The 25,994-nt window shown below is 35.5% G+C and overlaps 1 protein-coding gene across 5 annotated transcripts in view; it reads left to right on the forward strand.

The window, feature by feature from the left end:
• Positions 1–25,994, forward strand: part of JMJD1C (jumonji domain containing 1C) — a 279,683-nt gene that overhangs the window by 214,554 nt on the left and 39,135 nt on the right. For all 5 annotated transcript variants that reach the window (XM_054572727.1, XM_054572724.1, XM_054572725.1 and 2 more), the window contains 6 exons: positions 13,332–13,437; positions 15,910–16,034; positions 17,202–17,345; positions 17,447–17,639; positions 17,744–19,425; positions 23,227–23,399. In XM_054572727.1, coding sequence (XP_054428702.1) covers positions 13,332–13,437; positions 15,910–16,034; positions 17,202–17,345; positions 17,447–17,639; positions 17,744–19,425; positions 23,227–23,399 — 2,423 coding nt within the window. The remainder of the gene's footprint in view (positions 1–13,331; positions 13,438–15,909; positions 16,035–17,201; positions 17,346–17,446; positions 17,640–17,743; positions 19,426–23,226; positions 23,400–25,994) is intronic.

A 25,994-nucleotide genomic window follows, 5' to 3' on the forward strand; every position in this document is an offset into this window, starting at 1 on the left:
AGCACATAGTGTCCCAAATAAGTTGTACCCAAAGAGGCCTGTACCGAGACACATCATAATTTAAAATGACAAGGCTTAAAGAAAAGTAGAGAATCCTAAAAGCCACAAGAGAAAAGCAGGTAGTTACATACAAGGGAGCACCAATTAGACTGAAGTCTGATTTTTTTCAACAGAAACATTTCAGGCTAGAAGGTAGTGGTGTGAAATATTCAAGGTGATGAAAGGCAAGGACCTAAAACCAAGACTAATTTACTTTACCCAGCAAAGCTGTCATTAAAAATTGAAGGAGATATACACAGCTTCCTAGACAAGAAAAAGCTAAAGGAGTTTGTTAACACCAAACCCGTACTACAACAAATGTTAAAGGGCTTGCTTTTTGAAGAACAAGAGGAGAAAGGAAAAAAAACAGAGGAAAATAGTCTAACAATAAAATGGCACTAAGTACATATGTATTGATAATAATCTTAAATGTAAATGGCTTAAATACTCCAACCAAAAAATCTAGGGTGGCTGAATGCATAAGAAAATGAGACCCACGACCCATAGATATATTCTACCCCTAAGAGGTCCACCTCACATCAAAAGATATGCACAGACTAAAAGAGATGGAAAAACATATTTCATCCAAACGGAAAGGAAAAAAACCTAGGGTAGCAGTGCTTATATCTGACAAAATAGATTTTGAAACCAAGGCTGTATAAGAGACAAAGGACACTATGTAATGATAGAGGGAACAATCCAACAAGAGGATATAATCCTAGTAAACATTTACTCACCCAACATAGCAGCACTTAAATATGTGAATCAAATCTTGATGGACATAAAGGGAGAGACCAAAGAAATTCAGTCATAGATGGGAATTATAATACCCCCATTGACTTCAATGCATAGATCTTCCAGAGAGAAAATCAGCAAGGAGACAATAGCCTTGAATGGCACACTGGATCAAGTGGTTTAATTTATATCTTCAGAACATTTCAATCCGAAGCAGCAAACTATATACACTTTTCAAGTGCACATGGAATGTTTTGTAGGATAGACCACATGTTAGGACACAAAACAAGTCTTAATAAATTTAAGAAGACTGAAATTATATCAACCGTCTTTTCTGACCACAATGCTATGAAACTAGAAATCAATCACAAGAACACTGATAAACATGCAATGACATGGAACCTAAATAACGTATTATTGGATAATGAATGGGTCAAGAAGATTAAGAAAGAAATCAAAAGATATCTTGAAATGAGGAGACAATAATTCAAATCTGTGGGACACTGGGAAAGCAGTCCTAAGAGGGAAATTCATAGCATTACAGGCTTATCTCAAAAACAAGAAAAAGCCCAAGTAAACAATCTAAATTTACACTTAAAGGAATTTGAAAAGGAACAACATATGCAGCCCAAAGTGAGTCGAAGAAAGGAAATAATAAAGATCATAGCAAAAATAAATGAAATAGGGCCAAAATACATGATACAAAATGGATCAAAGAATCCAAGAGCTGTTTCTTTGAAAAGATAAAAGAGATTGACAGACCTTTAACCAGACACATCAAGAAAAAAAGAGAGAGGACCCAAATGAATAAAATCATATAACAAAGAGGAGAAATAACAGCCAACACCAAAGAAATACAAAGAACTATAAGAAAATACTATGAACGACCCTAAGCCAATAAACTAGACAACCTGGTCAAAATGGAAACATTTCTAGAAATACACAATCTTCCAAAACTAAATCAGAATAATCAGAAAACCTGAACAGACACATTACCCCTAATGAAATTGACGGAGTAATCAAAAAATTCCCAACAAACAAAAGCCCTGGATTGGATGGCTTCACAGGTGAATTTTACCAAACATTCTGATAAGAACTAACATCCCTCCTTTTCAAACTATTTCATAAAATTCAAGAGGAAGGAAGGCTCCCAACCTCATTTTATGAGGCCAGCATCACCCTAATTCCAAAACCAGATAAAGACTACAGAGAAAGAAAATTATAGGCCAATATTCCTGATGAACATAGATACTATAATCCTCAACAAAATATTAGCTAAACCAAATACAACAATGCATCAAAAAGATCACACACCATGATCAAGTAGGATTTTATTCCAGGAATGCAAGGTTGGTAGAACATTAGCAAATCAATAAACATGATTCACCGCATAAACAAAATAAAGGATAAAAACAACATGATTATATCAATAGATGCAGAAAAAGAATTTGAGACAATCCAGCAACCATTTAGGATAAAAAGTGTCAGCAAAGTGGGAATGGAAGGAACATACCTAAATATAATAAAGGTGATATATGACATACCCACTGTCAGCATCATACTCAATGGGTAAAAACTACAAGTATTCCCCTTAAGATCGGAAACAAGGCAGGGATGTCACCTTTTACCTCTTATTCAAATAGTACTGGAAGTTCTAGCCACAACAGACAAGAAGAAATAAAAGGCATCCAGATTGCAAAAGAAGAAGTAAAACTGTCTTTGTTTGCAGATGACATGATACTGTGCATAGAGTACACCAAAGATTCCACAAAGAAACTACTAGGACTGATACATGAATTCAGCAAAGTAGCAGGATACAAAATTCATGTTCATAAATCAATTGCATTTTTATATGCCAGTAACAAACAAATTAAGAAAATTTCTTAATTTCTTAGGGAAAATTAAGAAAACAATCCCATTCACAACTGCTACAAAAAGAATAAAATACCTGGTAATAAACCTAACCAAGGATGTAAAATATCTGTACTTGGAAAATTATGACTGAAGAAAGAAATAGAAGAAGGTACAAATAAGTGTGAGGACATACTGTGTTTTTATACATAGGAAGAATTAACATCATAAAAATGTCCATATTACCCAAAGCAATCTATAGATTCAGCACAATTCCTATGAAGATTACAGTGACGTATTTCACAGAACTAGATAAAGTATTTCAAAAATTTATGTGAACCCACGAAAGGCCCCACATAGCAACAGTGATCCTGAGAAAGAAGAACAAAGTTGATACAGTTTAATATCACACTGCCTAATATCAAACAATACTGTAAGCCCATAGTAATCAAAACAGCACAGTATTGGTATAAAAACAGACGTAGATCAATGAAAAAGAAGAGAGAACCGAGAAATAAACCCACACCTTGGTAGTCAATTAATATTTGACAGGAAACAAACACATAAATTGGGCTAAGGATAGTTTGTTCAGTAAATGCTGGGAAAGTTGGGCAGATACATGCAGAAATATGAAACTAGATCACTTTCTTAAAACACACACAAGAATAAACGAAAAATGCATCAAAGACTTAAATGTTAAACCTGAAACCATAGAAATCATAGAAGAAAATGGGCAGCAAAATATTGGACATAGCTTTTAACAATATTTAATCAGATACATCTCCTCAGGCAAGGGATTCAAAAGAAAAAATAATCAAATGGGACTATATCACACTAAAAGATTTTGCACAGCAGGAGAAATCATCAAAAAAATTAAAGGATAACTCACAGAATGGGAAAACATATTCACCAATACACATGACAAGGAGTTAATATCCAAAATTGATAAAGAACTTAACAAAACTCAACATCTAAAAAAAATCCAAACAATCCAGTTAAAATAATAAGCAAAGGTCCTGAATAGACTCTTCTCCAAAGAGGACATACAGATGGCCAATATAAATATGGAAACATGCTCGATGTCACTAACTGTCAGAAAGGCAAATTAAAACCACAATGAGATACCATCATCTCACCTGTCAGAATGGCTGCCATCAATAAATCAACAAACAAGCTCTGGCAAGGATGTGGAGAAAGGGGAACCCTTTTGTACTGTAGTGGGAATGCAGATTGGTGCGGTCTCTGTGGAAAGTAGTGTGGAGACAAAAAATTAAAAATGGATCTGTCTTTCCACCCAGCTATCCCACTTATGAGAATATGTCCGAAGGAGCCCAAAACAGCAATTCAAAAGAACAAAAGCACCCCTGTGTTCATTGCAGTGTTATTTACAATCACTAAGATACGGAAGCAGCAGTACAAGTGTCCATTAGTGTATGAATGGATAAAAACTCTATGGGACATGTCTAGAATTGAACACTATTTGGCTATAAAAAAAAAAGGAAAAAAGAATCTTATCCTTTACAATAGTATGGATGGACCTGGAGAACATAATAAGTGAGATAGGCCAGTCAGAAAAAAACAAATACCATATGATTTCACTCGTATTTGGAATCTGTTGTACAAACTGAACTAACAAGGGAAATGGGGACAGATTCATAGATGGAAAGCAGGATGACAGCTAGTGGCGGGGGGATGGAGGGATTGAGCAAAAAGGATAAAGGACTCATGGACATGGACAACAGTGTGGTGAATGCTGGGGTGAGGAGCCTAAGGGTACTAAACGGCAATGGATACAATAACAATTAAATGAATGAAAAAAAAGGATCAACCAGTGAATGCATAAATTAGTGAAACATCAATCTCTCTCTCTCTCTCTCTCTCTCAAATCAGTGAATAAAAATTATGTTTAAAAAATAAAGAAGTGATTATATGCTCATCCCTATGGAAAAATATGTTTGGTAAATAATAGAAGTTATTGATATGCTGTGAAGCTTTTGAAAAATAATAATGCTCCATTGAGCATATTTTAGTTTATGCAGATTAATTGAACACATCTTTAGCTATAAAGAATTAACTAAAAGCAAGGCACCCTTTTCTAAGTTGGGATTGTATTAAATATAAAGTTTTAATGGGGGGGTTGTTTGTGTTTATATTGGTAACTTTTGATGAAAGCCTCCAGGCCAAAGTCACTTTCCTAAGTCAAAATGTGTCAGAATTACCTAGTAGAATAACTTAAAAAACTCAGTGGAAGTAGAGATCACTGCAGTTAGAATCTTTCTCACTTTAAACAGCAACATTTAAGCTCACAGAAATTATGGATCATCCAGTATTTGAACACAGGAAATTTTTAAAAAGATTTTATTTATTTGTTTTCAGAGAGAGGAGAGTGGAGGGAGAAAGGAAGGAAGAGAGACATCATTGTGTGGCTGTCTCTCTCACGCCCCTTCCTTGGACCCATCTTACTACTTAGGCATGTGCCCTGACCAGGAATTGTACAAGCGACCTTTGATCTGCAGGCTGGCAGTCAGTCCACTGAGCCACATCAGCCAGGGCAGGAAATATTTTTTAATTAAACATATAAACTTTGAATGGTTGTTCAGTAATAAATATGTATATATATATGAAAATAATGTAAGGATGTGTTTTCACCTTATCATATTTAGTTTGTACAAATATGGAAATCATGAGTTCACAAAAACATTTCAAACTTTAAAATCTTGAGACTCTAAAAATTTATAAATTGTAATGCTTTCATAGCTTCTTATGCTATGTACTTCTCTTTAATCATAAACATTTCCATTTTAGTTATTATATAAATAATGATAAGTATAATACCAAATGAAAGTTTCAAGGGAAGAATCCTTAAATATTTGGATGGATATATAAAGGGTGGTTGCTTATAGTGGCAGTAAGCTTTAAGGTATATTTCTGAGGATGATGGAATACTCATCCTTAATACTCTGGTTTTATTATTTTAAGATCAAGCTACCTGGTTTTAGTTAGAATAATTCTGAAATGAATCATGAACTAATACCACTTTCTAATTTTCATTTTTATAGATAAAGCTAAATTATTATTGCACAGGACCTAATATAGGTTAGTTTTTTTGGGTTTTTTTTTTTTCAACATTCATGTGCTTCATAAAATTGCTTTTCTAAAACTAAGAGCCATGTTTGGTAGGTTATTTTAATCAGGACAATGTCAAAAAGGCAATATTATTCTAGAACAGTGATTTTTCAACTGTTGTGTCAAAAGAATTTTTAAAGTGTGCAATTCCTGACTAGTGAGAGGCACTGACCTTTTTTCCTTTAGGTTGTCAAATAAAAAATGACAACAACTAACACAGTAATAGCAATCCAGTGTGAATGAATCAAAATTATACATTTTTCTTTTTGTCAGATTGGCAAGAAATATATTTTTTGGTGTGCTGAGGAATTTTAATAGTTAGTTTATGTGTGTCATAACATTAAAAATATTGAAAATCACTGAATTAGAAGATTGATGCCCTCCTTTTTTATAGTAATATACGGATAAGATGATTGCTAAGACAGTGACAAAAAGACTTAAGAAGAAAAAGTATAAAACGAAATTCTTAAATAAAAATATAAGTAGGATGCATAAATAAATATAGACTATCTCTTTGTTCTCTGTGCTTGTAATCCAAAGAATAGGGCCTACCTCAAGATACACTGCTGACCTTATGCTTGCTCACTTATTTCTTTGACTAGTCAGTGCTTTTGATTGATGTGTTTTACAAGAACTTACTAAGGCTACCCAGGCTATTTGTAACAGGTCGTTGCTTCTAAAGCTTGTTTTTTTAAAAAATGAGGCTTAATTGCTACTGCAATAATTTTTGTTCTCTTAAAAAAAAAAAGACAAAGATCACAGTGAGTGAATGAATTCTATGTACTGGCTTCATTCTGATTCGTGTTCATTGAAGTCTTACGTGGTTGGTTGGATGGTTTGTTTTTAACTGTGAACTCATAAAATCTATAACACTCTTGACTCTAAAATATTGATGTTTGGTTTATATGCAGGGAATCAAGTAGTTCCCAATAATTATTATGATTAAAAATTCTGCCCAGCCCTGGCTGGTGTGGCTCAGTGGATTGAGGGCTAACCTGCACACCAAAGGGGGTCACTAGTTCAATTCCATCAGGGCACATACCTGGGTTGCAGTCAGGTCTCCAGTTGGGGGCATGCAAGAAGCAACCACACATTGATGTTTCTCTCCCTTTTTTCTCTCTCCCTTCTACTCTATCTAAAAATAAATAAAATCTTAGTAAATAAAATCTTCAAAAAAAATTCTGCCTAAAGGTTAAAATTCTAGCAGTGATGTAAATCTAGAAAACTTTAGATTTTACACATAGTGGGTTATGAAGAATGAAGTCACCAAAATTGACTGGAGATTCAGTTATGATAGAAAAATTTTAGAGATAACATAGCATTAATCTTATGTAGCTGAAAATACCAGGTAAAACAATTAGAAAACTATTGATTACTTCTCTCAGTAGTATTTGAAGACAATTTTGTGGAATAATGTGGTGGTGACATTTCCTTTCTCTTCAACCCTAATCATTTCATTTTTCAAAGCGTCATACAGTCGTTATATTTGTTTTCCTGATTGGGTCTTCATCTGATCTGAATTAGGGGGTTTTGTGTTTCAATCACTATGTGTGTTCCTTAGGAGACAGCATAAATGAGAGCATTGATTACTTCTCATTTGGAGATCGCTAAGTTGTTACCGTTTCACAGAAAACTAAGATTTTGTTGTTTTGTTTTTTATAACTATATTTTATTGGTTATGCTATTACAGTTGTCCCAATTTTTCCCCCATTTGCCCCCCTTAGTGCGGTAGCCCCTTATCTCTCCAGGAGTCCCCACCTTAGTTCAGGTCCATGGGTCTTGCACATAAGTTCATTGACTTCTCTATTACCTATACTATTCTTAACTTCCCCTGTCTATTTTGTACCTACCAATTAAGCTTCTTAATCCCTGTAGCTTTTCCCCTGTTTTCCCACTTCCTCCTCCCCACTGATAACACTCCAAATCTCCATATGTATGATTCTAGTTCTAGTTGTTTGCTTAGTTTGCTTTTGTATTTTAGATTCAGTTGTTGATAGTTGTTAGTTGTCATTTTACTGTTTATAGTTTTCATCTCTTTTTCTTAGATAAATTCCTTTAACATTTCATGTAATAAGGGCTTGGTGATGATGAACTCCTTTATCTTTAACTTGTCTGGGAAGTACTTTATCTGCCTTTGAATCCTAAATAATAGCTTTGCTGGATAGAGTTAATATTGGTTGTAGGTCTTTGCTTTTCATCACTTTGAATACTGTTTTCCAGCCCCTTCTTGCTTGTAAGATTTTTTTTGAGAAATCAGCTGACAGTCTTATAGGAACTCCATTGTAGATAACTCTGCTTTTCTCTTGCTGCTTTTAAGATTCTCTTTTTATCTTTAACCTTTGGCATTTTAATTATGACATGTCTTGGTGTGGTCCTCTTTGTGTCCAACTTGTTTGGGACTCTGTGTTCTTCCCGGACTTGTATATCTATTTCCTTTGCTAAATGAGGGAAATTTTCTTTTATTATTTTTTCAAATAAGTTTTCAATTTCTTGCTCTTTCTCTTCTCCTTCTGATATCCATGTGATTCAAATGTTGGCCCTTTAGGAGATGTCCCAGAGTCTTCTTAAACTTTTCTTTGTTTTTTGAATTCTTGTTTCTTCTTTCTGTTCTTGTTGAATGTTTCTTACTTATGTTCCAAATAATTGATTTGAAACCTAGCTTCCTACCCTTCACTGTTGATTCCCTGTGGATTTTTCTTTATTGCACTTAGTGTAATCTTCCTTTCTTCCCTTATGTTTTTGCCGTACTCAGTGAGTTCTCTGAGTATCCCAATCACCAGCGTTTTAAATGGCTGACAATGAGAATGATTAGTACAATGAACAGAAATATCTGTAATTTTCAGAGCACTGTATGTAGAGAAGTTTAGTAATAAAATGACTATTATAACCAGGCTATGAGGCTATGTGTTAGGATAATTAACGTGGCTTTTAATTTAGTAATTAATGTCATCTAATAACCTAGGTAATTCAGAATTGGATGTTTTAAGAAAATTGGTCTTGGAATTTTTTAAATTTTTATAGATTAGACTATTACAGTTGTCCCAATTTTTCCACTTTGTCCCTCTCCACCCAGCAACCCCCCTTTCCCTCAGGCCGTCCCCACACCATTGTTCATGTCTATGAGTCATGTGTATAAGTTCTTTGGCTATTCTGTAACTATCTAGTTGTACTACTAAGTCTCACAGCTCTTCACACATTCCCCGATACCCGCCTGCCATCTAGCAACCACCAAATCACTCTCCGTATCCATGATTGTCTTTCCGTTCTTGTTTGATTAGTTTGTTTTTTAGATTCAGTTGTTGATATATATATATTTTTGCCATTCCATTTTTCATAGTTTTGATCATCTTTTTCTTAAATAAGTCCCTTTAACATTTCATATAATAATGGTTGGGTGATAGTGCACTCATTTAATTTTTTTTTGTCTGAGAAGCCTTTTATTTGTCCTTCGATTCTAAACATTATCTTTTCTTGGTGGAGTGATCTTGGTTGTAGGTCCCTGCTTTTCATGACTTTGAATATTTCTTGCCAAGCCCTTCCAAACTGCAAAGTTTCTTTTGAGAAATCAGCTGAAAGTCTTATGGAAAATCCCCTGAGGATAACTACTTTTCACTTGCTGTTTCTAAGATTCTCTGTTTATCTTTAGTCTTTAGCATTTTAATTATAATGTGTGGTGGAGTGGGCCTCTTTCCATTAATCTTGTTTGGGTTCTGTGCTTCCTGGACTTGCATGTCTATTTCCTTTATCAAATTAGGGAGTTCTTCTCTCATTATTTTATCAAAGAGATTTCCAGTTTCTTGCTTTTTCTCTTCTGGCACCCCTATGATGGAAATGTTGGAATGCTTGAAATTGTCCCAGAGGCTGCTTAGTTACTCTGGTTTTTTTGTTTGTTTTGTTTTGTGTTGTTTTGGATTCTTTGCTCTTCTTGTTCTGACTGCTTGTTTTTTGCTTGCTTATGTTCCTTTGCTTCCAATGTTCCATCATTGATTTGATTCTTGGGTTCATCCACTCTACTGTTGTTTTCCTGTAAATTGTTCTTTATTTCAATTAGTGCATCCTTTGTTTCTGACTTTTTTTATTGTCCTTAAGTCCTCACTAAGTTCCCTGAGCATTCGTATAACCAGTGCTTTGAACTCTGCCTCTGATAAATTGCCAATCTCCATTTTGCATAGTTCTTTTTCTGGATTTTGATCTGTTCTATAATATAGGCCATGTTCCTTTGTCTCCTCATTTTGGCAGCCTCCCTGTGTGTTTCTGTGTATTAGGTAGAGCTTCTTTTGACTCCGTGTCTTGGTAGTGTGACCTCAGGTAGTAGGTGTGCTTAAGAATCCAATGGCACATCCTTTCTTATAACCAAAGCTGGGTATTTGAGGTGCACCCTTAGTGTGGATAAAGTACACCTGCCCCTTGTAGTTGAAGTTTGGTTGCTGTTCGCAGATGAATGTGAAGATTCACCCATGCCAGTCAACTGCAAGGATTGGCTATGACCACTGACCATGAACCTCCACCATCTTTGGAGGATCCATTTTGCTGGGGTAGGTTGATGGTGCTCTGAGATGGCCTGTAGTTGTGCACTGGATGGGCAGGCTCTCGGGTTTCCTGAGTGGTGCAGGCCAAGGTACTTCCCCACCTATGCGTGGCTCAGGGCCACCCTGCCTGAGCTTTGAAGCAATTTGAGATGGCTACTACTTGTGCTGTGCTTGGAGATTCCCTGACAAAGCCAAGCTGTGAGTCTAGACTGCTTGCTGCTAATGCCAGGCCTTTGGACACTTAGCAAGAGGTAAGGGGGCCAGGGGCTCACTGCAACCTGCTGATGCTTGTTTGATAGATTTTAGGAACTTATGAAGCACGAGCCAAAACCAGCCAATTATATGAAAAAGTATCTACTAACAACTGTAAGCTGAGTGAGATGGAGCCTCAGCAGATCTTCAGAGTAGGGCAAACAATGTTAGCCAAGTTGATGGAATCTCAAGTATGGCTCTGTGGCTGTGCTTAGGGGTAGCATTCACAAAAGGGACAATGCCTCTGTCCTCGTTTCTCTCTGGGAGACAGCTGTCCCTCAGCTCTTCCCTTAATGCCAAACATTTAAGTTCCTCCCTGTATGCCTCTGGTACCTTTCAAGTTGCTACCCCAGTACTGGAGCTCAGAGAGAGTGAGTCTGAGTAAGTTCATGTGTGAGTTCTTTAAGGGGAACTGCTTGGGACAACCAAAAATTTCTTCCACCAACTCAATCTCTGCTGGTTTTTGCAGCCAGAAGTTATGCAGACTCATCTTCCCGGCACTGGAACCCTGGGCTGGGGGACTGGGTTAGGCTGGGACTCCTTGTTCTTGAGATATCCCTCTAGAATTTTTATTCACCACACATAGATGTAGGACCAGCCCATTCCGCGTCTCCTACCAGTGCAGATGACTGTGGTTTCTGTAGTTTTGTAATTGTCAGACTTTATTTAACTTGATATCTGACGGTTCTAATTGATGGTTCTATAATTTAATTGTAATTTTGATACGGTTGTGTGATGTGGCGAGCCTTGTTTACCTAGTTTGGTCTTGATATTTTTTAAATCTTATAAAATCATATTAAGATGGAAGGAGGCAGATATTAGTTATTCTGTATATAGATGAGGAAATTTATACACAGCAATTTGAACTTATTTATTTCAGTAAAGAGAGTCAAGTTATTTTTTAATGGTATACTTTTTTGAGTAAATGAATGTTGGTCACTGTTGAAAAGATATTTTTATGTTGTCTTAATGATCTTGGAAATATAGCCAATTATTTTAATGTGTTGAATAAATAAAATATAAATAAATGTTCAGAAAATGACCTTTCTATTTTAGTAGTTTTAAAATGTAAAATTTCAATACACAAAACAGATGGATCATACTTGTACCTCTATGTCGTGGGTGTTTAGACCAGACATGACTTGAGTCTACAGGTACATAAAACCAGAATTCAAAAGTTTGAAGGACTTTTAAGTTAGGAATCCATTGTTTGACTCTAAAGAGTTAAGGTTGGATCTGTGTATGGCTATTAAATTAAGAAAGGTTTTAAAAAAACTTGGTAGCTGTCAGAGCTGTCTGGACATGGTAACGGTTTTCTTCAGGAAATAGAAAGTTTCCTATGTTTTGTCTGTCATAGATTGGTGTCATGTGCATCAAGAGGGTTCTAGTCCTAAATTTCCATTTTATTTTCCATTCTGAAAATGATGGGGTTAGTTAAATGTGCAATATATTATTAAGGGGAGGGAGTGAAAAAAAGGGATTCCCAGAAAGGTTTTCTGCAAAAAGGAGGACATGTCACAGGCTTCCTCCCCCCCCCCCCCCCCCGCAAAATGACAGACTTTATCTACATTTTTGTGTGACACTTCTCACTCTAGTTATTTACTTCTGGTATGAAATAGCACTTCTGTATCTCTTTCAGGAAATGTAATTGATAACTTAAAAAGCCTTTAGTTCACCTGTTAGTTTTCACCAGGTACAAAAGAAATATTGGAGTATCTACCACAACATTATTCCAAAATTCAGAGTTGTCCCTAAAAGCAGTGATGAGGTGAGAAGGAAAACTTTACTTAGATAAACTTAAGAGCAGAAGAGTGAAGTATGGTTGACCCGCATGCTTAGAGAGACTCTTCTTTGTACTGTTCAGCCACTTTCGGCTTTTCCAAATTGCCAAATTATTTTTATTCAACAGATATGATTCCCTTCGTTTAGCTCCTTCTATTCACTGGTTTCCATCAGCTGCCAGTCCATTTTTTACAGGGCCGCCAATTGACAGTGCTGCTTTGTTGTTCTTCCCAGCTCTACTCTAGGGCTCCTGCCGCTGATCTCAAATGCAGGAGCAGCAGAGGTGCTTTCAGAGAGAGAACAGAATGTCAGAGAGTCCAGCGGGAGACCAACAGATTGTGGGAAACCATGTGACTGTGTGATTCACATCTCCATCGAGAGAACCGGTTGTTTCTGTGTCTAGATCTACCCTGTTACAAGGATAATAACCATCAATAACGTAATTTTAATTGTCTGGATGCTTTGACACTGGCTTGAAAAATAAAACTTTAACAGTGAAGTTACTGTTCAGATGAGTTTGAGTAGGACAGAACTAATGACATTTAAAACAAGATAGTGGATAATGACCTTTCATAATTTAAAACTAACGTTTTAGGCATTATGGGAAGAAGGTAATTCATATATATATATATATATAATCTCCACTAAAATATTCAACTTGATTCTTTTGGTGTCAACCTTAGATGACCTGATGCTATTTTCATTTGTATATTGTTTCTAACACTGAATCCATTTTCAAAAGTGACTTGTATAAGATCATACTCAAAGTTAAAAACACATGAGTAAATTTATCTTTTGCCTTCAGGACATTGTTGTCAAGGAGCAAATTTTACCTTGGATTAATTTTTGTGTTCTGTTATTGTATAATTACTAATGAACTGTAACTTACGAATTTGTGTTTCTGCATACATGTACATCAAGGAATTTTCTTCAATTCTTAGAAAATATAGGAGGGGAAATCAGTAACATTAATGTAATAATAGCGTAACATGTACCTTTCTTTTAATCTAATTCTAGGACGACATAGACAGCCTAAACCCAGTTCTCAGGGACAACCCAGAACTTCAGGAAGAAGTGAAAATTTGGGTAAAGGAACAAAAGGTTCAGGAGATTTTTATGCAAGGTAACTATTTTGAGCTTTGGTTTTGTGTTTGTGTTGTTGTGTTTTTTTTTAAACTGGGCATTTTCTCATGTTTGGTTTTGGTTGTTTCAATTATGTGCATTATAAATTGAAAGGCCAGACTAATATTTTGAGTTACGTACAATCCAGGGAAAATAATAGCAAAATCAAAATAATTATAATAGAAAGTTGATAACTTCAGTTTATTAACTAATGTGAACTAACTGCCTGGCATAAAATTATAGCCACACAGATGTTTTGTTGATAGGAAAAATTTCCATATTTACAGATTGCTTTAGGTGTGTCCTTCCTGGAAAAGGAAACATTGTTTGCAGTAAAGGGTTGCCCAAAGCCACAAATGATTTCCTTTGAAGACTGCTGTTGGTATCTGATAAAAGTGGCCTATTTCAGTTTGCCTTCCTCTGTGATTACCACAATACTAGTCTTAGTTTTTTCTTTTTTTTAGTAAGGTACAAGTTTGTCTACAATATGTGACTTTCAAACAATTGAGAGTTTATAATTCCTAGTGATTTTTTTTCTGTCAGTAAAATCACTGTGTAAATGTAATTAAACTTTTTGTGAAATTGAAACTATGATGATGTAACATGAAGTATTGATGTTATGTTGAATGTTCATAAAAAGAGATTTTGTTGATCAATCCCCATTTCTATCTGAACCCTCAATTTCTTCCATGCCATTTAAGCATTAATAGGGATAATCCCAATGTTGCTTTGTTTGGGTATGGCAGCAGATTATCTGCTTGTTAAATTCATAGGCTAAATACCTTTTAAACTTTTAATATCAAGAATTTGAAACATATTTCAGTGAGTTTCTATGTGCCTATCTCCAAGCTCCAGCAATTATATAACCTTGGATCTGCATCCATACTCCCGTTTACTTTTATCAAATTTCAGACATTGCTACTTTCTATCTATATTTAAAGTCATCATGCCATTATTCTGAAAAAATTAATAGTTTTTTAATATCCAATACTGGATACTCAAGTTAAAATTTCCATTTGTCTCATAAATGTCTTAAATGATTTTTAATTGGATTGAGTGATTTATTAATAAATCAAGGCATTCAAAAATGTCTACAAATTGGTTGGTTGTTATGTCCCGTCTTACCTTTTTTTCCCTTTTCCTTCCAGTTTATTTAATGGAGAAACCAGGCTAATATTTTTTAATAGTTTTGTTTTCTTACCATATTCTGAAGAGGTGAAAATACTAAGGCAATATGGTTCCTGCCTATTTTTTGCAAAATTTTGTGAGGTGAAGTCCAAACTGTTTGGTCGGGAATTGAAATTTGATCATTATTTGGAGTTTATTTGGAGTTAGTCTATAATTTTTTTTCCATATTACATTCAGAAAAAAATTTAGAGTCTTATTCTTTTCACGGTTAGAAAAAACTAGAGTTTATACACTTGATTATGGCTATCAGTATATTTAATTTACAGGTCATATAGAATACTTTCTACTGATCTATTAGTCGATTTATATTTTAGACTGATATTAGCATAAAGAATTTTAAAACTGGGCAAATAAATATTAAACCATTAATTGGTATGTTAAGTATCTTACCACTGTAAAAGAAAACATTGACCTAAGAATCAAAAAACTGTATTTAGTCATAGTCATTTCAGTTAATTTATTTACCTTTCAAGCTCACTTTCTTAATTTTTGTAAAAGGGAAAAACTAAGATTTGAAGATTAAATGAGCACTTTTTTTGAAATTTTGAAAGTACTTTGTAGATTGTCACTGTATAATACTCCCATTAAGGTGCATTAGCACACATGCCCCGCCCCCCCTTACCTGCCAGTTCTTATAAACATTCCCATTATACACTGGGGAGCAAAAGTAGGTTTACAGTTGTTAATATGGAAAATAACAGTAAATAATAATACAAGAATAAAGTCTTTCCCATAAAACTGTAAACCTACTTTCCCCGCCTTGTATATTCTGTAGAGTGACTTTTGTTTTAATAGGAATATTTTTGTAAAGATATGGCATATCTATATGTAGATACCTTTTTAAAATTTGAGTTTAATCCAAATGTATACTGTATTTCTTAGTGCCATTTATAAATTCACTTACCAATCTCTACATGTTTTAAGAGTTTTTGGCAGCTGAGGCATCAAGTTCCAAGTTACCTTTCTATTTGGGCCATTTAATTATGTACCCCAACTTTGTTAAGAAGCTTTGTAACCTTACCACTTTCTTGATCCTGGAGACATTCTTTCTGACTTAAAGTTACTTGATTTCCATTGAATTAGGAAGTATTTGTGTCTAGTAGAATGTGTTTAAGAGTTATTAACATATATTCACTTGTCTTCTAATACAGTTTTTTGAAAACTGATATTCAAGTATATTATTCCTCTGTCACATAACTGATGTTTCTCCTAAAAGGTAGTGTTTTTAATGAATATGTCTCCATTTAAGATATCCTCATTTCTTTTTTTTTTTTTTTTTTTTAAGGTCCTTATTCCTTAAATGGATACAGAGTGAGAGTATATAGACAAGACTCTGCCACCCAGTGGTTTACTGGCATAATTACTCATCATGATCTCTTCACTCGCACCATGATCGTTATGAATGATCAGGTAAGTAGTTCAGCTAATATTTTTTGAAAGAAATATTCCATGTCCCCCAAATATAGATGAACAGATTGAAATGAAATAATTTTCATGTCTGTGTTATTTTTGTCATATGATCCTAATAAGTTTAAATATATAGATATTACATAGTGGTCTCTTTAGGTCACAGGGAGATAATGATGCCAAATTTATTTCAACACTGATAAAATTTCTGAAATAGAGACATCAGTCTCTTTTAGTTGATTAGTATTTTGTTTTGTGTTTTTGTTTTTGTTTTTATCCTTGGGTCAGCTAAATTTTTTTGAAGTCAGCTTTCTTGTTTCTCCGGAAATAAAAATATTTTCCAAATGCTTTCTTTTCACTGAGAACTTTCACATACACTGTAGTTCCTTTCACACTCAATTTCAGAGTTGTTATGCTCTGTTAAGTTTTATGGTGACTAATAAGGATACAAATTTCAAATGGAATTTTTAAATAATGTTCTGAAAGTCTTGATTTCAAGTATTTTAAAGCTGTGGTTTACTTTCCTGAAATAATAGATATTTACAACTGTGTGGATGGTAGAGGATATCTGAATAAACAAGTGCTCCTTTATAAATAATTTGAATGCTTTTGTTAAAATTTTGTCAAAATAGTAATATTATTTAATGGTATTTTTTTTCCTAAAAAGGTGATTAAATTTCACCTCTAAGTGAGGAACAAAATTGCTTTTAGTTTTTAAAATAGTTCTTTCTTTAACCTGTATTTTAAAAAGTATTAATAGTGTTATTTATTTAAACAATTTTTGTCCTTCTTCTTAAGCTTTACATTCTTAGTTTTATTTTATACCTGCTTTTGGAAAATTATGTCCTTTTTTAAAAATAAATTTTGACTTGGCATTGTACTCATTAATCTTTATCCTTGATTTTCAAGGTGTACTTGTAATAAGTATATTCGCTTTTTAATTTTTGGTTAGCAGAAACAGTAGGTTTCAGAAGAAAGTTAAAAATGTAATTTACGCAATTTTCTCTATGCTGGTTGAAATTGACTTATTTTAAGTATGGCAGTATCTTATAAGTTAAGGATCCCAGACTGATTTTTAGACATTTCTACTCAATAACGAATGTGTACCTAAGGTCACATTGGCTAACTGACTGGATTTAATTTTTGTTCTTGTTTTGTGTCATGGATTAGGTACTAGAACCACAGAATGTCGATCCTTCTATGGTTCAAATGACCTTTCTGGATGATGTTGTTCACTCTTTGTTAAAAGGTGAAAATATTGGCATTACATCACGGCGAAGGTCTCGTGCCAGTCAAAATAGCAACACTGTTCACGTATGTATGTTGTTAGTTCTGGATTATTATAAAAAATTTTTTCTCTTAGATTACTTAAGATCAGGTAGTAAACAAATCATTATAAATTGGTTCTTTTTTAGGGTCATTATACACGTGCCCAGGCAAATAGTCCCAGACCAGCAATGAACTCCCAAGCTGCTGTACCAAAACAAAATACCCACCAGCAACAGCAACAAAGAAATATCCGTTCAAATAGGAGGAAGGGCTCAGATAGCAGCATACCAGATGAAGAGAAGATGAAGGAGGAAAAATATGATTATATAGGACGAGGAGGTAGGATCCACTTTTTTTTTTTAAGGGAATGAGAATGAAAAACATTTAAAATATACTTATTTAATATTGATATGAAAAATAAAACTTTTTTTTTAATCTTGCAGAAAACCCTAAAGGTAAAAACAAACAGTTGATAAACAAAAGAAGGAAACCTGAGGAGGATGAAAAGAAACTAAATATGAAAAGACTACGAACTGACAATGTTTCAGACTTTTCTGAGAACAGTGATTCAGAAAATTCAAATAAGAGAATAATAAATAATTCATTAGAGCAGAAACCAGAGAATGAATTGAAAAATAAAAACACGTCTAAGATAAATGGAGAAGAAGAAAAATCTCAAAATAATGAGAAGGTAGGAGAGGAGACACTAATAGATCGCCAGCCTCCCTGGGATCAAATACAAGAAGATAAAAAACATGAAGAAGCAGAGAAGCATAAGTTTGTTGACACTCAGCTTCAAGAAAAAATTACTATCCAGTCATCAGAACAGGCCACACTTTCTGATCATAATCCTAATGATTTACTTCTTCAGGAAAATACGGAAAACACACATACCGTGGAATTATTACCGAAGGAGCAGTTTGCATCCGGACCACCCACCCCAAAATGTGTTATTGATATTACAAATGACACTAATTCTGAAAAGGTGGCTCAGGACAACTCAAACACCTTTGGCCTTCAGACACTTCAGAAAATGGATTCTAATGTTAGTGATTCAAAACATTCAATTGCAAATGCAAAATACTTGGAAACAGCAAAACAAGATTCTGACCAGAGTTGGGTCAGTGATGTAGTTAAGGTAGATTTAACCCAATCAAATGGTAAGAATGCTCCTTCAGGAAATGACCATATGATTATGGAAAAAGAGAAAAATCAGTATGTCTCTTACACGTCTTCTCTAAGTTCAGTTTCTGTGATGGAAGATAAGCTGCGTAAGCGAAGTCCACCGCCAGAGATTATAAAATCTAAACTTAATACTCCAGTAGATGCTCACAAGGCAAAATCCAGTCCCTTACCTGAAGTTGTTAAACCTAAAGTTACCCATTCTCCTGATTCTGTAAAGTCTAAGGCTACTTATGTTAACAGCCATGCTGCCGGTGAAAGAAGACTGGCAAATAAGATAGAACATGAATTATCAAGATGCAGTTTTCATCCAGTTCCTACTCGAGGCAACACATTGGAAACTACGAAGAGCCCTCTTATTATTGATAAAAATGAGCATTTCACAGTTTACAGAGATCCTGCACTTATTGGGTCAGAAACAGGAGCTAATCACATTTCACCTTTCTTAAACCAACATCCTTTTCCTCTTCATTCTTCATCCCATCGAACCTGTTTAAATCCAGGTACCCATCATCCTGCCTTAACTCCTGCACCCCACCTGCTGGCTGGATCATCCAGTCAAACTCCATTGCCTACCATTAACACTCACCCTCTGACTAGTGGTCCACACCATTCTGTTCATCACCCTCATTTACTTCCTACTGTGTTACCTGGAGTGCCTACTGCCTCCTTACTTGGTGGCCACCCACGACTAGAAACTGCTCATGCCAGCAGCTTGAGCCACTTAGCACTAGCACACCAGCAACAGCAACAATTGTTACAGCATCAGTCACCTCATCTTCTTGGACAAGCCCATCCTTCTGCTTCTTACAGTCAGCTTGGTCTTTATCCAATTATTTGGCAATATCCGAATGGAACACATGCATACTCAGGACTTGGTCTACCTTCTTCTAAGTGGGTTCACCCAGAAAATGCAGTTAATGCTGAATCATCATTAAGGAGGGTAAGTTATGTTATAGTTAACCATATATCAATATACATGTTAATCTGCATATGTGCAAGTGCTTGGTAAAATGCACTCAAATTTTTCAGTTATTTTCCTAATTAAGATGAAACTTTCCAGTTATAGTAATTTTGGAGCCATGTGGAGCCATGAAATCTGAAATCTCAGTTAATTATGGTACATATCCATAATTGTTTTTGTTCACCTAAATTTCTAGAAGTCAAGTTCTTGGATTAAAAATTATGTAGGCCCTAGCCACCTAGCTCAGTTGGTTGGGGCATCATCCCAATACACCGGGGTTGCGGCTTCAATCTTTGGTCAGGTCACGTACAAGAATCAACCAATGCTTATATAAATAAGTGGAAGAACAAGTTGATGTTTCTCTCTCCCCAACTCCCCTTTCCCCTTCTTCCCTATCTCTCTAAAATCAGTGAATAAACATTTTTAAAAATTATATGAAATTGTAAGGCTTTTGATATATTATCAAATTATTCTTAAAAGACAAATTGTTATATCACCCCCCCCCCCGTTAGATAACATCATATCGATAGTGTATTACAAGCTAAGAATCTAATCCCCTTCTTCTCTTAAAGGAGGTTGGGGTTAGAGGGTTCCCATATTTGGCAGTAAACTTGAGGCTTAGATCCTTTCTGCCTAATGGAGTATTGCTGTAAGTAATGATACAATGATGTGATTCCTTCATGGCCTATGCGATTTCTCTATAGTCAAATTCATTCTCATAATAAGAAATTGTTGAGGACATTACCAGCCTCTATAAAAAAATGGGGGGATGGGGGTCCCTGTTAAACTTTAGGAGACAACTTAGTCCTTGAGACAGTCCAGGATTCTCTTCAGCAATGCCTCAGAATTTTTAACTCTATTTATCTGTCCAGCTATCTACCTACCTACTTATTTTATGGTAAAAACTATGTAACATTAATTTACCATCCTAACTATTTTTAAGTGTACAGTGCTATTAAGTATATGCACATTATTGTGCAACAGACCTGTAGAACTTTTTCATCTTGCAAAACTGAGACTCTGTACCCATTAAACACTAGTTTTCCTGCCCCTTTCCTGAGTCGTTGGTAACCGTGTTTCTGCTCTGTTTCAATGATTCTGACTGCTTTATATACTTCATTTGAGTGGAATCATGCATTTTTTTATTTTTTTGTGGCTTTTCTTCACATAGTATAATCTTGATGTTAGTTTAGCTATATTCATAGCATGTAACATGATTTCCTTTTTATGTAACATGATTTCCTTTTTATTAAGCTGCATTAATATTCCATTTTATATTTATACCACATTTTCTCTGTATATTCATTTGTCCCTGGACTTGGGTTACTTCTACATCTTGACTATTGTGAATAAAGCTGCAACAAACATGGGTATTTTTTGACACCTTTCTCGAACTGGGAGAGATCCACAGTAGATACATTGGGATGGCAATTTGGAAGACAATCCTAGTGACCTTCCTTTACTTTAGGATTAATAATGTTTACATAGAACCTTGTTAAGTACCGGTAAGTGGAAGAATTGTGTTCCTTGTGCCAAATGTTTGTCAGAGGAGGTGTTATATTCTAGGTAGCAAGTATGACATAGACTATGGTTATGAGTCCTCTATTAATTCCCAAGTTGTGATAGTTGACCTTGGTAAGGGCCATCAAGATTGCAAAATAGAGTCCTACCCATTTTGAAGCATATTACTTATTTATTCCCATTACAAACATCAACTCCTTTAGTTCCAGTTTCATATAAGCTTTGGCCTTCTTATTAAAGATTTATTCTTTGGCATCTCTACACTCGATGTTGGCAGAATCCCAATTCTAGAAGAATTGTGCCTACATTAATCATAAGTTCCCCAATCCCATTCCTTTTTTTTTTTAATTCTCATTCAAGAACCTGCTTATTAATTTTAAAAGGAAGGGAAGTAAGGGAGAAAGAAAGGGAGAGAAACATCAATTGGTTACCTCCTGCATGTGCCCTGACCAGGGACTGTAGGCACCTTCAACTCAGGCATATGCCCTGAACTAGAATTGAGCCTGCAACCTTTTGGTTTGCAGGATGATGCCCAGCCAACTGAGCCACACTGGCCATTGAACTTACAGTGGGGCAAATCTTTCTAGAATGTGTACATTACATAGTTCAAGTTAATGAATAGTCACTTCCCATGTCAATACACCCTTTGCCAGAATTGAAAGCAGCCCTGATTATCTAAGTGCCCAGTATATCCACATTTTTACTCTTACCCTTCACTCATGTCTTATGATTGTAGCTGCAGCTGATATTGGACAGACAGACTAGAGGAACACATGGGAGTCAAGAACTGGCAAATATTCTTGAGTCTTATTCCATAGCCTCCAAACCTTGGAAAACAAATCTAAGTAACTCTCAGAAATGGCTTCAGTAAGGAGCCTCTCAGTGTGTGTACTAGAATTAGCCTCTGTGTTTATAAGGGCATAAAATGTTTTGTTAACGAGTCAAACTTGTTAAAGCTAACATACCAAATTTTCATTTATTATGTAAAAACATTGTGAACAAAAGTGAAGAACTCTTAAACCTAGTGTTGTAAATAAAAGTTAAAAAACAAGTAATGATTTTTAATATTATTTTATAGTAAAAAACTTATCATTTCCACAATTGTAATTTAAATTTCTGAATCTTGGAGAACTCTAAGGCCTTTTAAACATTTGAATATTTATGTGTATGTGTAATACATATTTGTGTATATTTTATCATTTGAGGTTTATGGTTTATAATGTATTTTCTTAATCTAAGCAATTTGATAGCATATCTTTGGTGTGATATCATATTGCTTTTGTTTTATCATTTAGAGATGTAAAGCTTATTTCCTCTATCAAAACCAAAGGATTGTATTCCCAGTATATATACTCAACAGATCATGTTCTGGAAGAATGTCAGTGAGTCATAGTATAAAAACAATTCATAATCATGTCCTTACATGTTAACTCTCAACTTACAGATCAATGTCACCAAATATTCAGTATGAGAAAGGCAGCATATTGACATATAAAATAATAATTTTGTTATACCTGCATTCCTCCAAGTTTAATGGCCTAACAGTTTATAGCTTATAGTGAAATGGAGTACACTTGGCTCTTGAAATGTAATTTTCTGCCAATTCTAAGTAAATTGTTACATTGAAAATGTTTGCTTCCTTTCATGACAAAATTGGCAGATGAATTTATGATTATAATTTCTGTATGTAATAAAATGTATTTTAGGAATAACATTGTTTTTTTTTTTTTTAATTACCTACATAAATTTTTTTGATGGTAGAATTTTAGGCAATTATATAAGTTACAACAACTTGGGGGTGTCCAGCCTGCCAGCTACAAGCAGCCTAGGATAGCTATGAATGTGGCCCAAAATAAAATCATAAATTTACTTAAAACCTTTATTTTGCTTAACAGTTTTCATTAGTGTTTGTGTATTTAATGTATGGCCCAAGACAGCTGTTCTTCTAATGTGACCCAGAGACACCAAAAGATTAGACACCCCTGCTACATTTTTTAAATACATCAAAGGCAATGATTTAAAAATCTGCATTCAATAAAAAATAATAAATTCCTAGAAATTACTATTTTCATGCTGGCCATTTTTGACATACCCATATAATTATGTTGGTTACTTACTGTCTTCAGATTTCTCATAAGATGCATTTAGAGAAAATCACATGCTTCATGAATATATTGCTATTTAAGTCCTACTATGGTACTGTTTTTAGCTTTTTCTAGTAACTGAAGTCTGATTTTTTTTTCTTTTTTTTCTTAACAGAATTCTCCAAGCTCTTGGTTACATCAACCCACTCCTGTGACCTCAGCAGACAGTATTGGATTACTTAGTCACATTCCCGTCAGACCTTCTAGTGCAGAGCCTCATCGGCCTCTTAAATTGACAACGCATTCCAGTCCACCATTGACAAAAAGTTTAGTAGATCATCATAAAGAGTAAGTTCACCAGCACTTAAAATTTACAGATGCCTTTTACAGTTATTTTTTCTTTCTTTTTTTAAAAAAGTTTATTTATTTTTAGACAAAGGGGAAGGGAGGGAGAAAGAGAGGGAGAGAAACATCATTGTGCAAGAGCAAAACAGTTGCCTCTCACATGCACCCCCCATTCAGGGACCTGGCCCACAACCCAGGGATGTGCCCTGACTGGGAATCGAACCAGCAGCTTGTTGGTTCGCAGGCTGGCCCTTAATTCATTGAGCCACACCAGTTGGGGCTCTTTTATAGTTACTCTGAATTCAGTTTCTAAGTAGGTAGTTTTAAGTTAATAAATGTCTTAAAACTAGGCTTACAAAAAGTACTGATCTCTGTTTCGACATATTGGGTTGGACAAAAAGTCTGTATGCTTTTTTACATAAAAGAAAAGACATTTTTCATTTTCACCATAACTTTATTGATTTGGATATTTTGAGTATGTCAGGTATCTCCAAGTGGTATAACATTGATGGTTGTCAATTAATGTCTCAATTTGATCACCATCAGCTGGTATACGTGACTATGGAGCATTGTCCTGTGAGAAATTTCCAGCACGAAACTTCACAAACCAAAACACTTCTGATTAGTCACAGCAGCTTCTCTGTACACTGCAGAAATCTTTTTTTGCATGTCAGTTGCATTTTTACCTTTCTGGAAATAATAAAGCACTTCTCTCAAGATGGTGGTATAGACAGATGGCTCTCCTCTTTGCACAACCACATCAAAATTACAACTAAAATACAGAATAAGCATCAGTCTGAACTGCCAGAAATTGTGTTGAATGGAAGTCTGAGAGCTAGGGAATTAAAGAAACCACATCCATCAAGATTAGTAGGAGGGGTGCAGATGCAGAACGGCTGGTTTCTCACCCACGTGTGGTGGGTAAATATTCAGGAGGGTTATCTCAGGAGTGAGGAGTCCTGGCCCCACAGCAGGTCCTCCCAGCTCAGGGTTCAAGAGCCAGGAAGATAAATCTCCACAGCTTCTGGCTGCAAAAGCCAGGGGGGATTCAGTCAGTGGAAGAAACTTCTGGAGCCCTAAGCATATCCTCTTAAAGAACCCACACATGGACTCATCAGGTCAGACTTACTCCCTCTGAGCTCCAGCAGAAGGGTAGCAGCTTGAAAGGCACTAGTGGCATAAAGGGTCAAACAGGTGCCTCTCATCAAGGTGAGCAGAGGCCATTGTTTCTTTTCTGAACTCTTCCCCTACAGAGCCAGCAGGCTGTGACTCCATCAGCCTTGGCTAACACTGTTTGACCCACTTGGGATCCCCAGAAATTCTGCCCCACCCAACTTCAGGCCTACCCAAGCTGCTTTTCCAAATGAATGACTTGTTTTGGCTCATGCTGCACAATTTCCTGAATCCTCTCAAACAAACAACAGCTGGCCTCAGTGAGCCCCAGGCCCAGTACTAGCAATAGCCAGACTAGATTCACAGCTTGGCTTCATCTGGGAATCTCCAAGCCCAACACAGGCAGCAGCTGTCTCAGATTGCTTTATAGCTCAGGCAGGGTGGCCCCAGGCAAAACACAGGTGGGGGCTGGCCTTGGCCTGCACCAACACCCTGTCTCTGCACAGCTGATCCTCCATGGAGGATGAAGGTTGGTGGTGAGTAGTCACAGCCAGTCATTACAGTTGACTGCTTTGGATAAAGCCCTCCCAGTGACCTGCCAACAGCAACCAAGTCTCAAATGTAAGAGGATAGTGTACTCAGCCCACACAAAGGGCAAACCTCAAGTACCCAGCCTGGGTGATAGGGTAAGCCCCTACAAGCCACCTATATTGTGCCATGCTACCAAGGTACAGAGTCAAAGCAGCTTTACCTAATACAGAGAAACTAACACAGGGAGGCTGCCAAAATGAGGAGACAGAAAAACATGGCCTATATGAAAAAACAGATCAAAACTCTAGAAAGGGGCTAAATGAAATGGAGATAAGTAATCTGTCAGATGCAGAGTTCAAAACAGTGTTAATAAAGATGCTCAAGGAACTTAGGACCTCAACAGCATAAAAAAGTTTTAGGCAGAAACACAATTGAAGGGGAATAAAGAGTAGAGTGGATGAAGCATTGATTTGGAATATAAAGAAGCAAAAACAAACCATCAAAACAACAAGAAGGAAAAAAAAATCCAGGAAACTGAGGATAGTATAAGCAGCCCCAGGACAATTTCAGGAGGTCCAACATTTGCATCATAGGGGTACCAGGTGGAGAAGAGGAAGAGGAAGAAATTGGAAATCTATTTGAAAAAGTAATGAAGACTTCCCTAATTTGGTGAAGGAAATAGACATGCAAGTCCAGGAAGCACAGAGAGTCCAAACAAGATGAATGCAAAGACACATCATAATTAAAATGCCAAAAGCTAAAGATAAAGAGAGAATCTTAAAAGCAGCAAGAGAAAAGCAGTTACCTACAGGGGAGTTCCCATAAGACCGTCAGCTGATTTCTCAAAAGAGACTTTGCAGGCTAGAAGGAATTGGCAAGAAATATTCAAAGTCATGAAAAGCAGGGACCTACACCAAGATTTCTCTACCCAGCAAAGATATCATTTCAAATCAA

Source organism: Pteronotus mesoamericanus, unplaced genomic scaffold (assembly GCF_021234165.1).
Source record: "Pteronotus mesoamericanus isolate MK-2021 breed Mesoamerican mustached bat unplaced genomic scaffold, CSHL_Meso_final contig_24, whole genome shotgun sequence".
Lineage (NCBI taxonomy): Eukaryota > Metazoa > Chordata > Mammalia > Chiroptera > Mormoopidae > Pteronotus > Pteronotus mesoamericanus.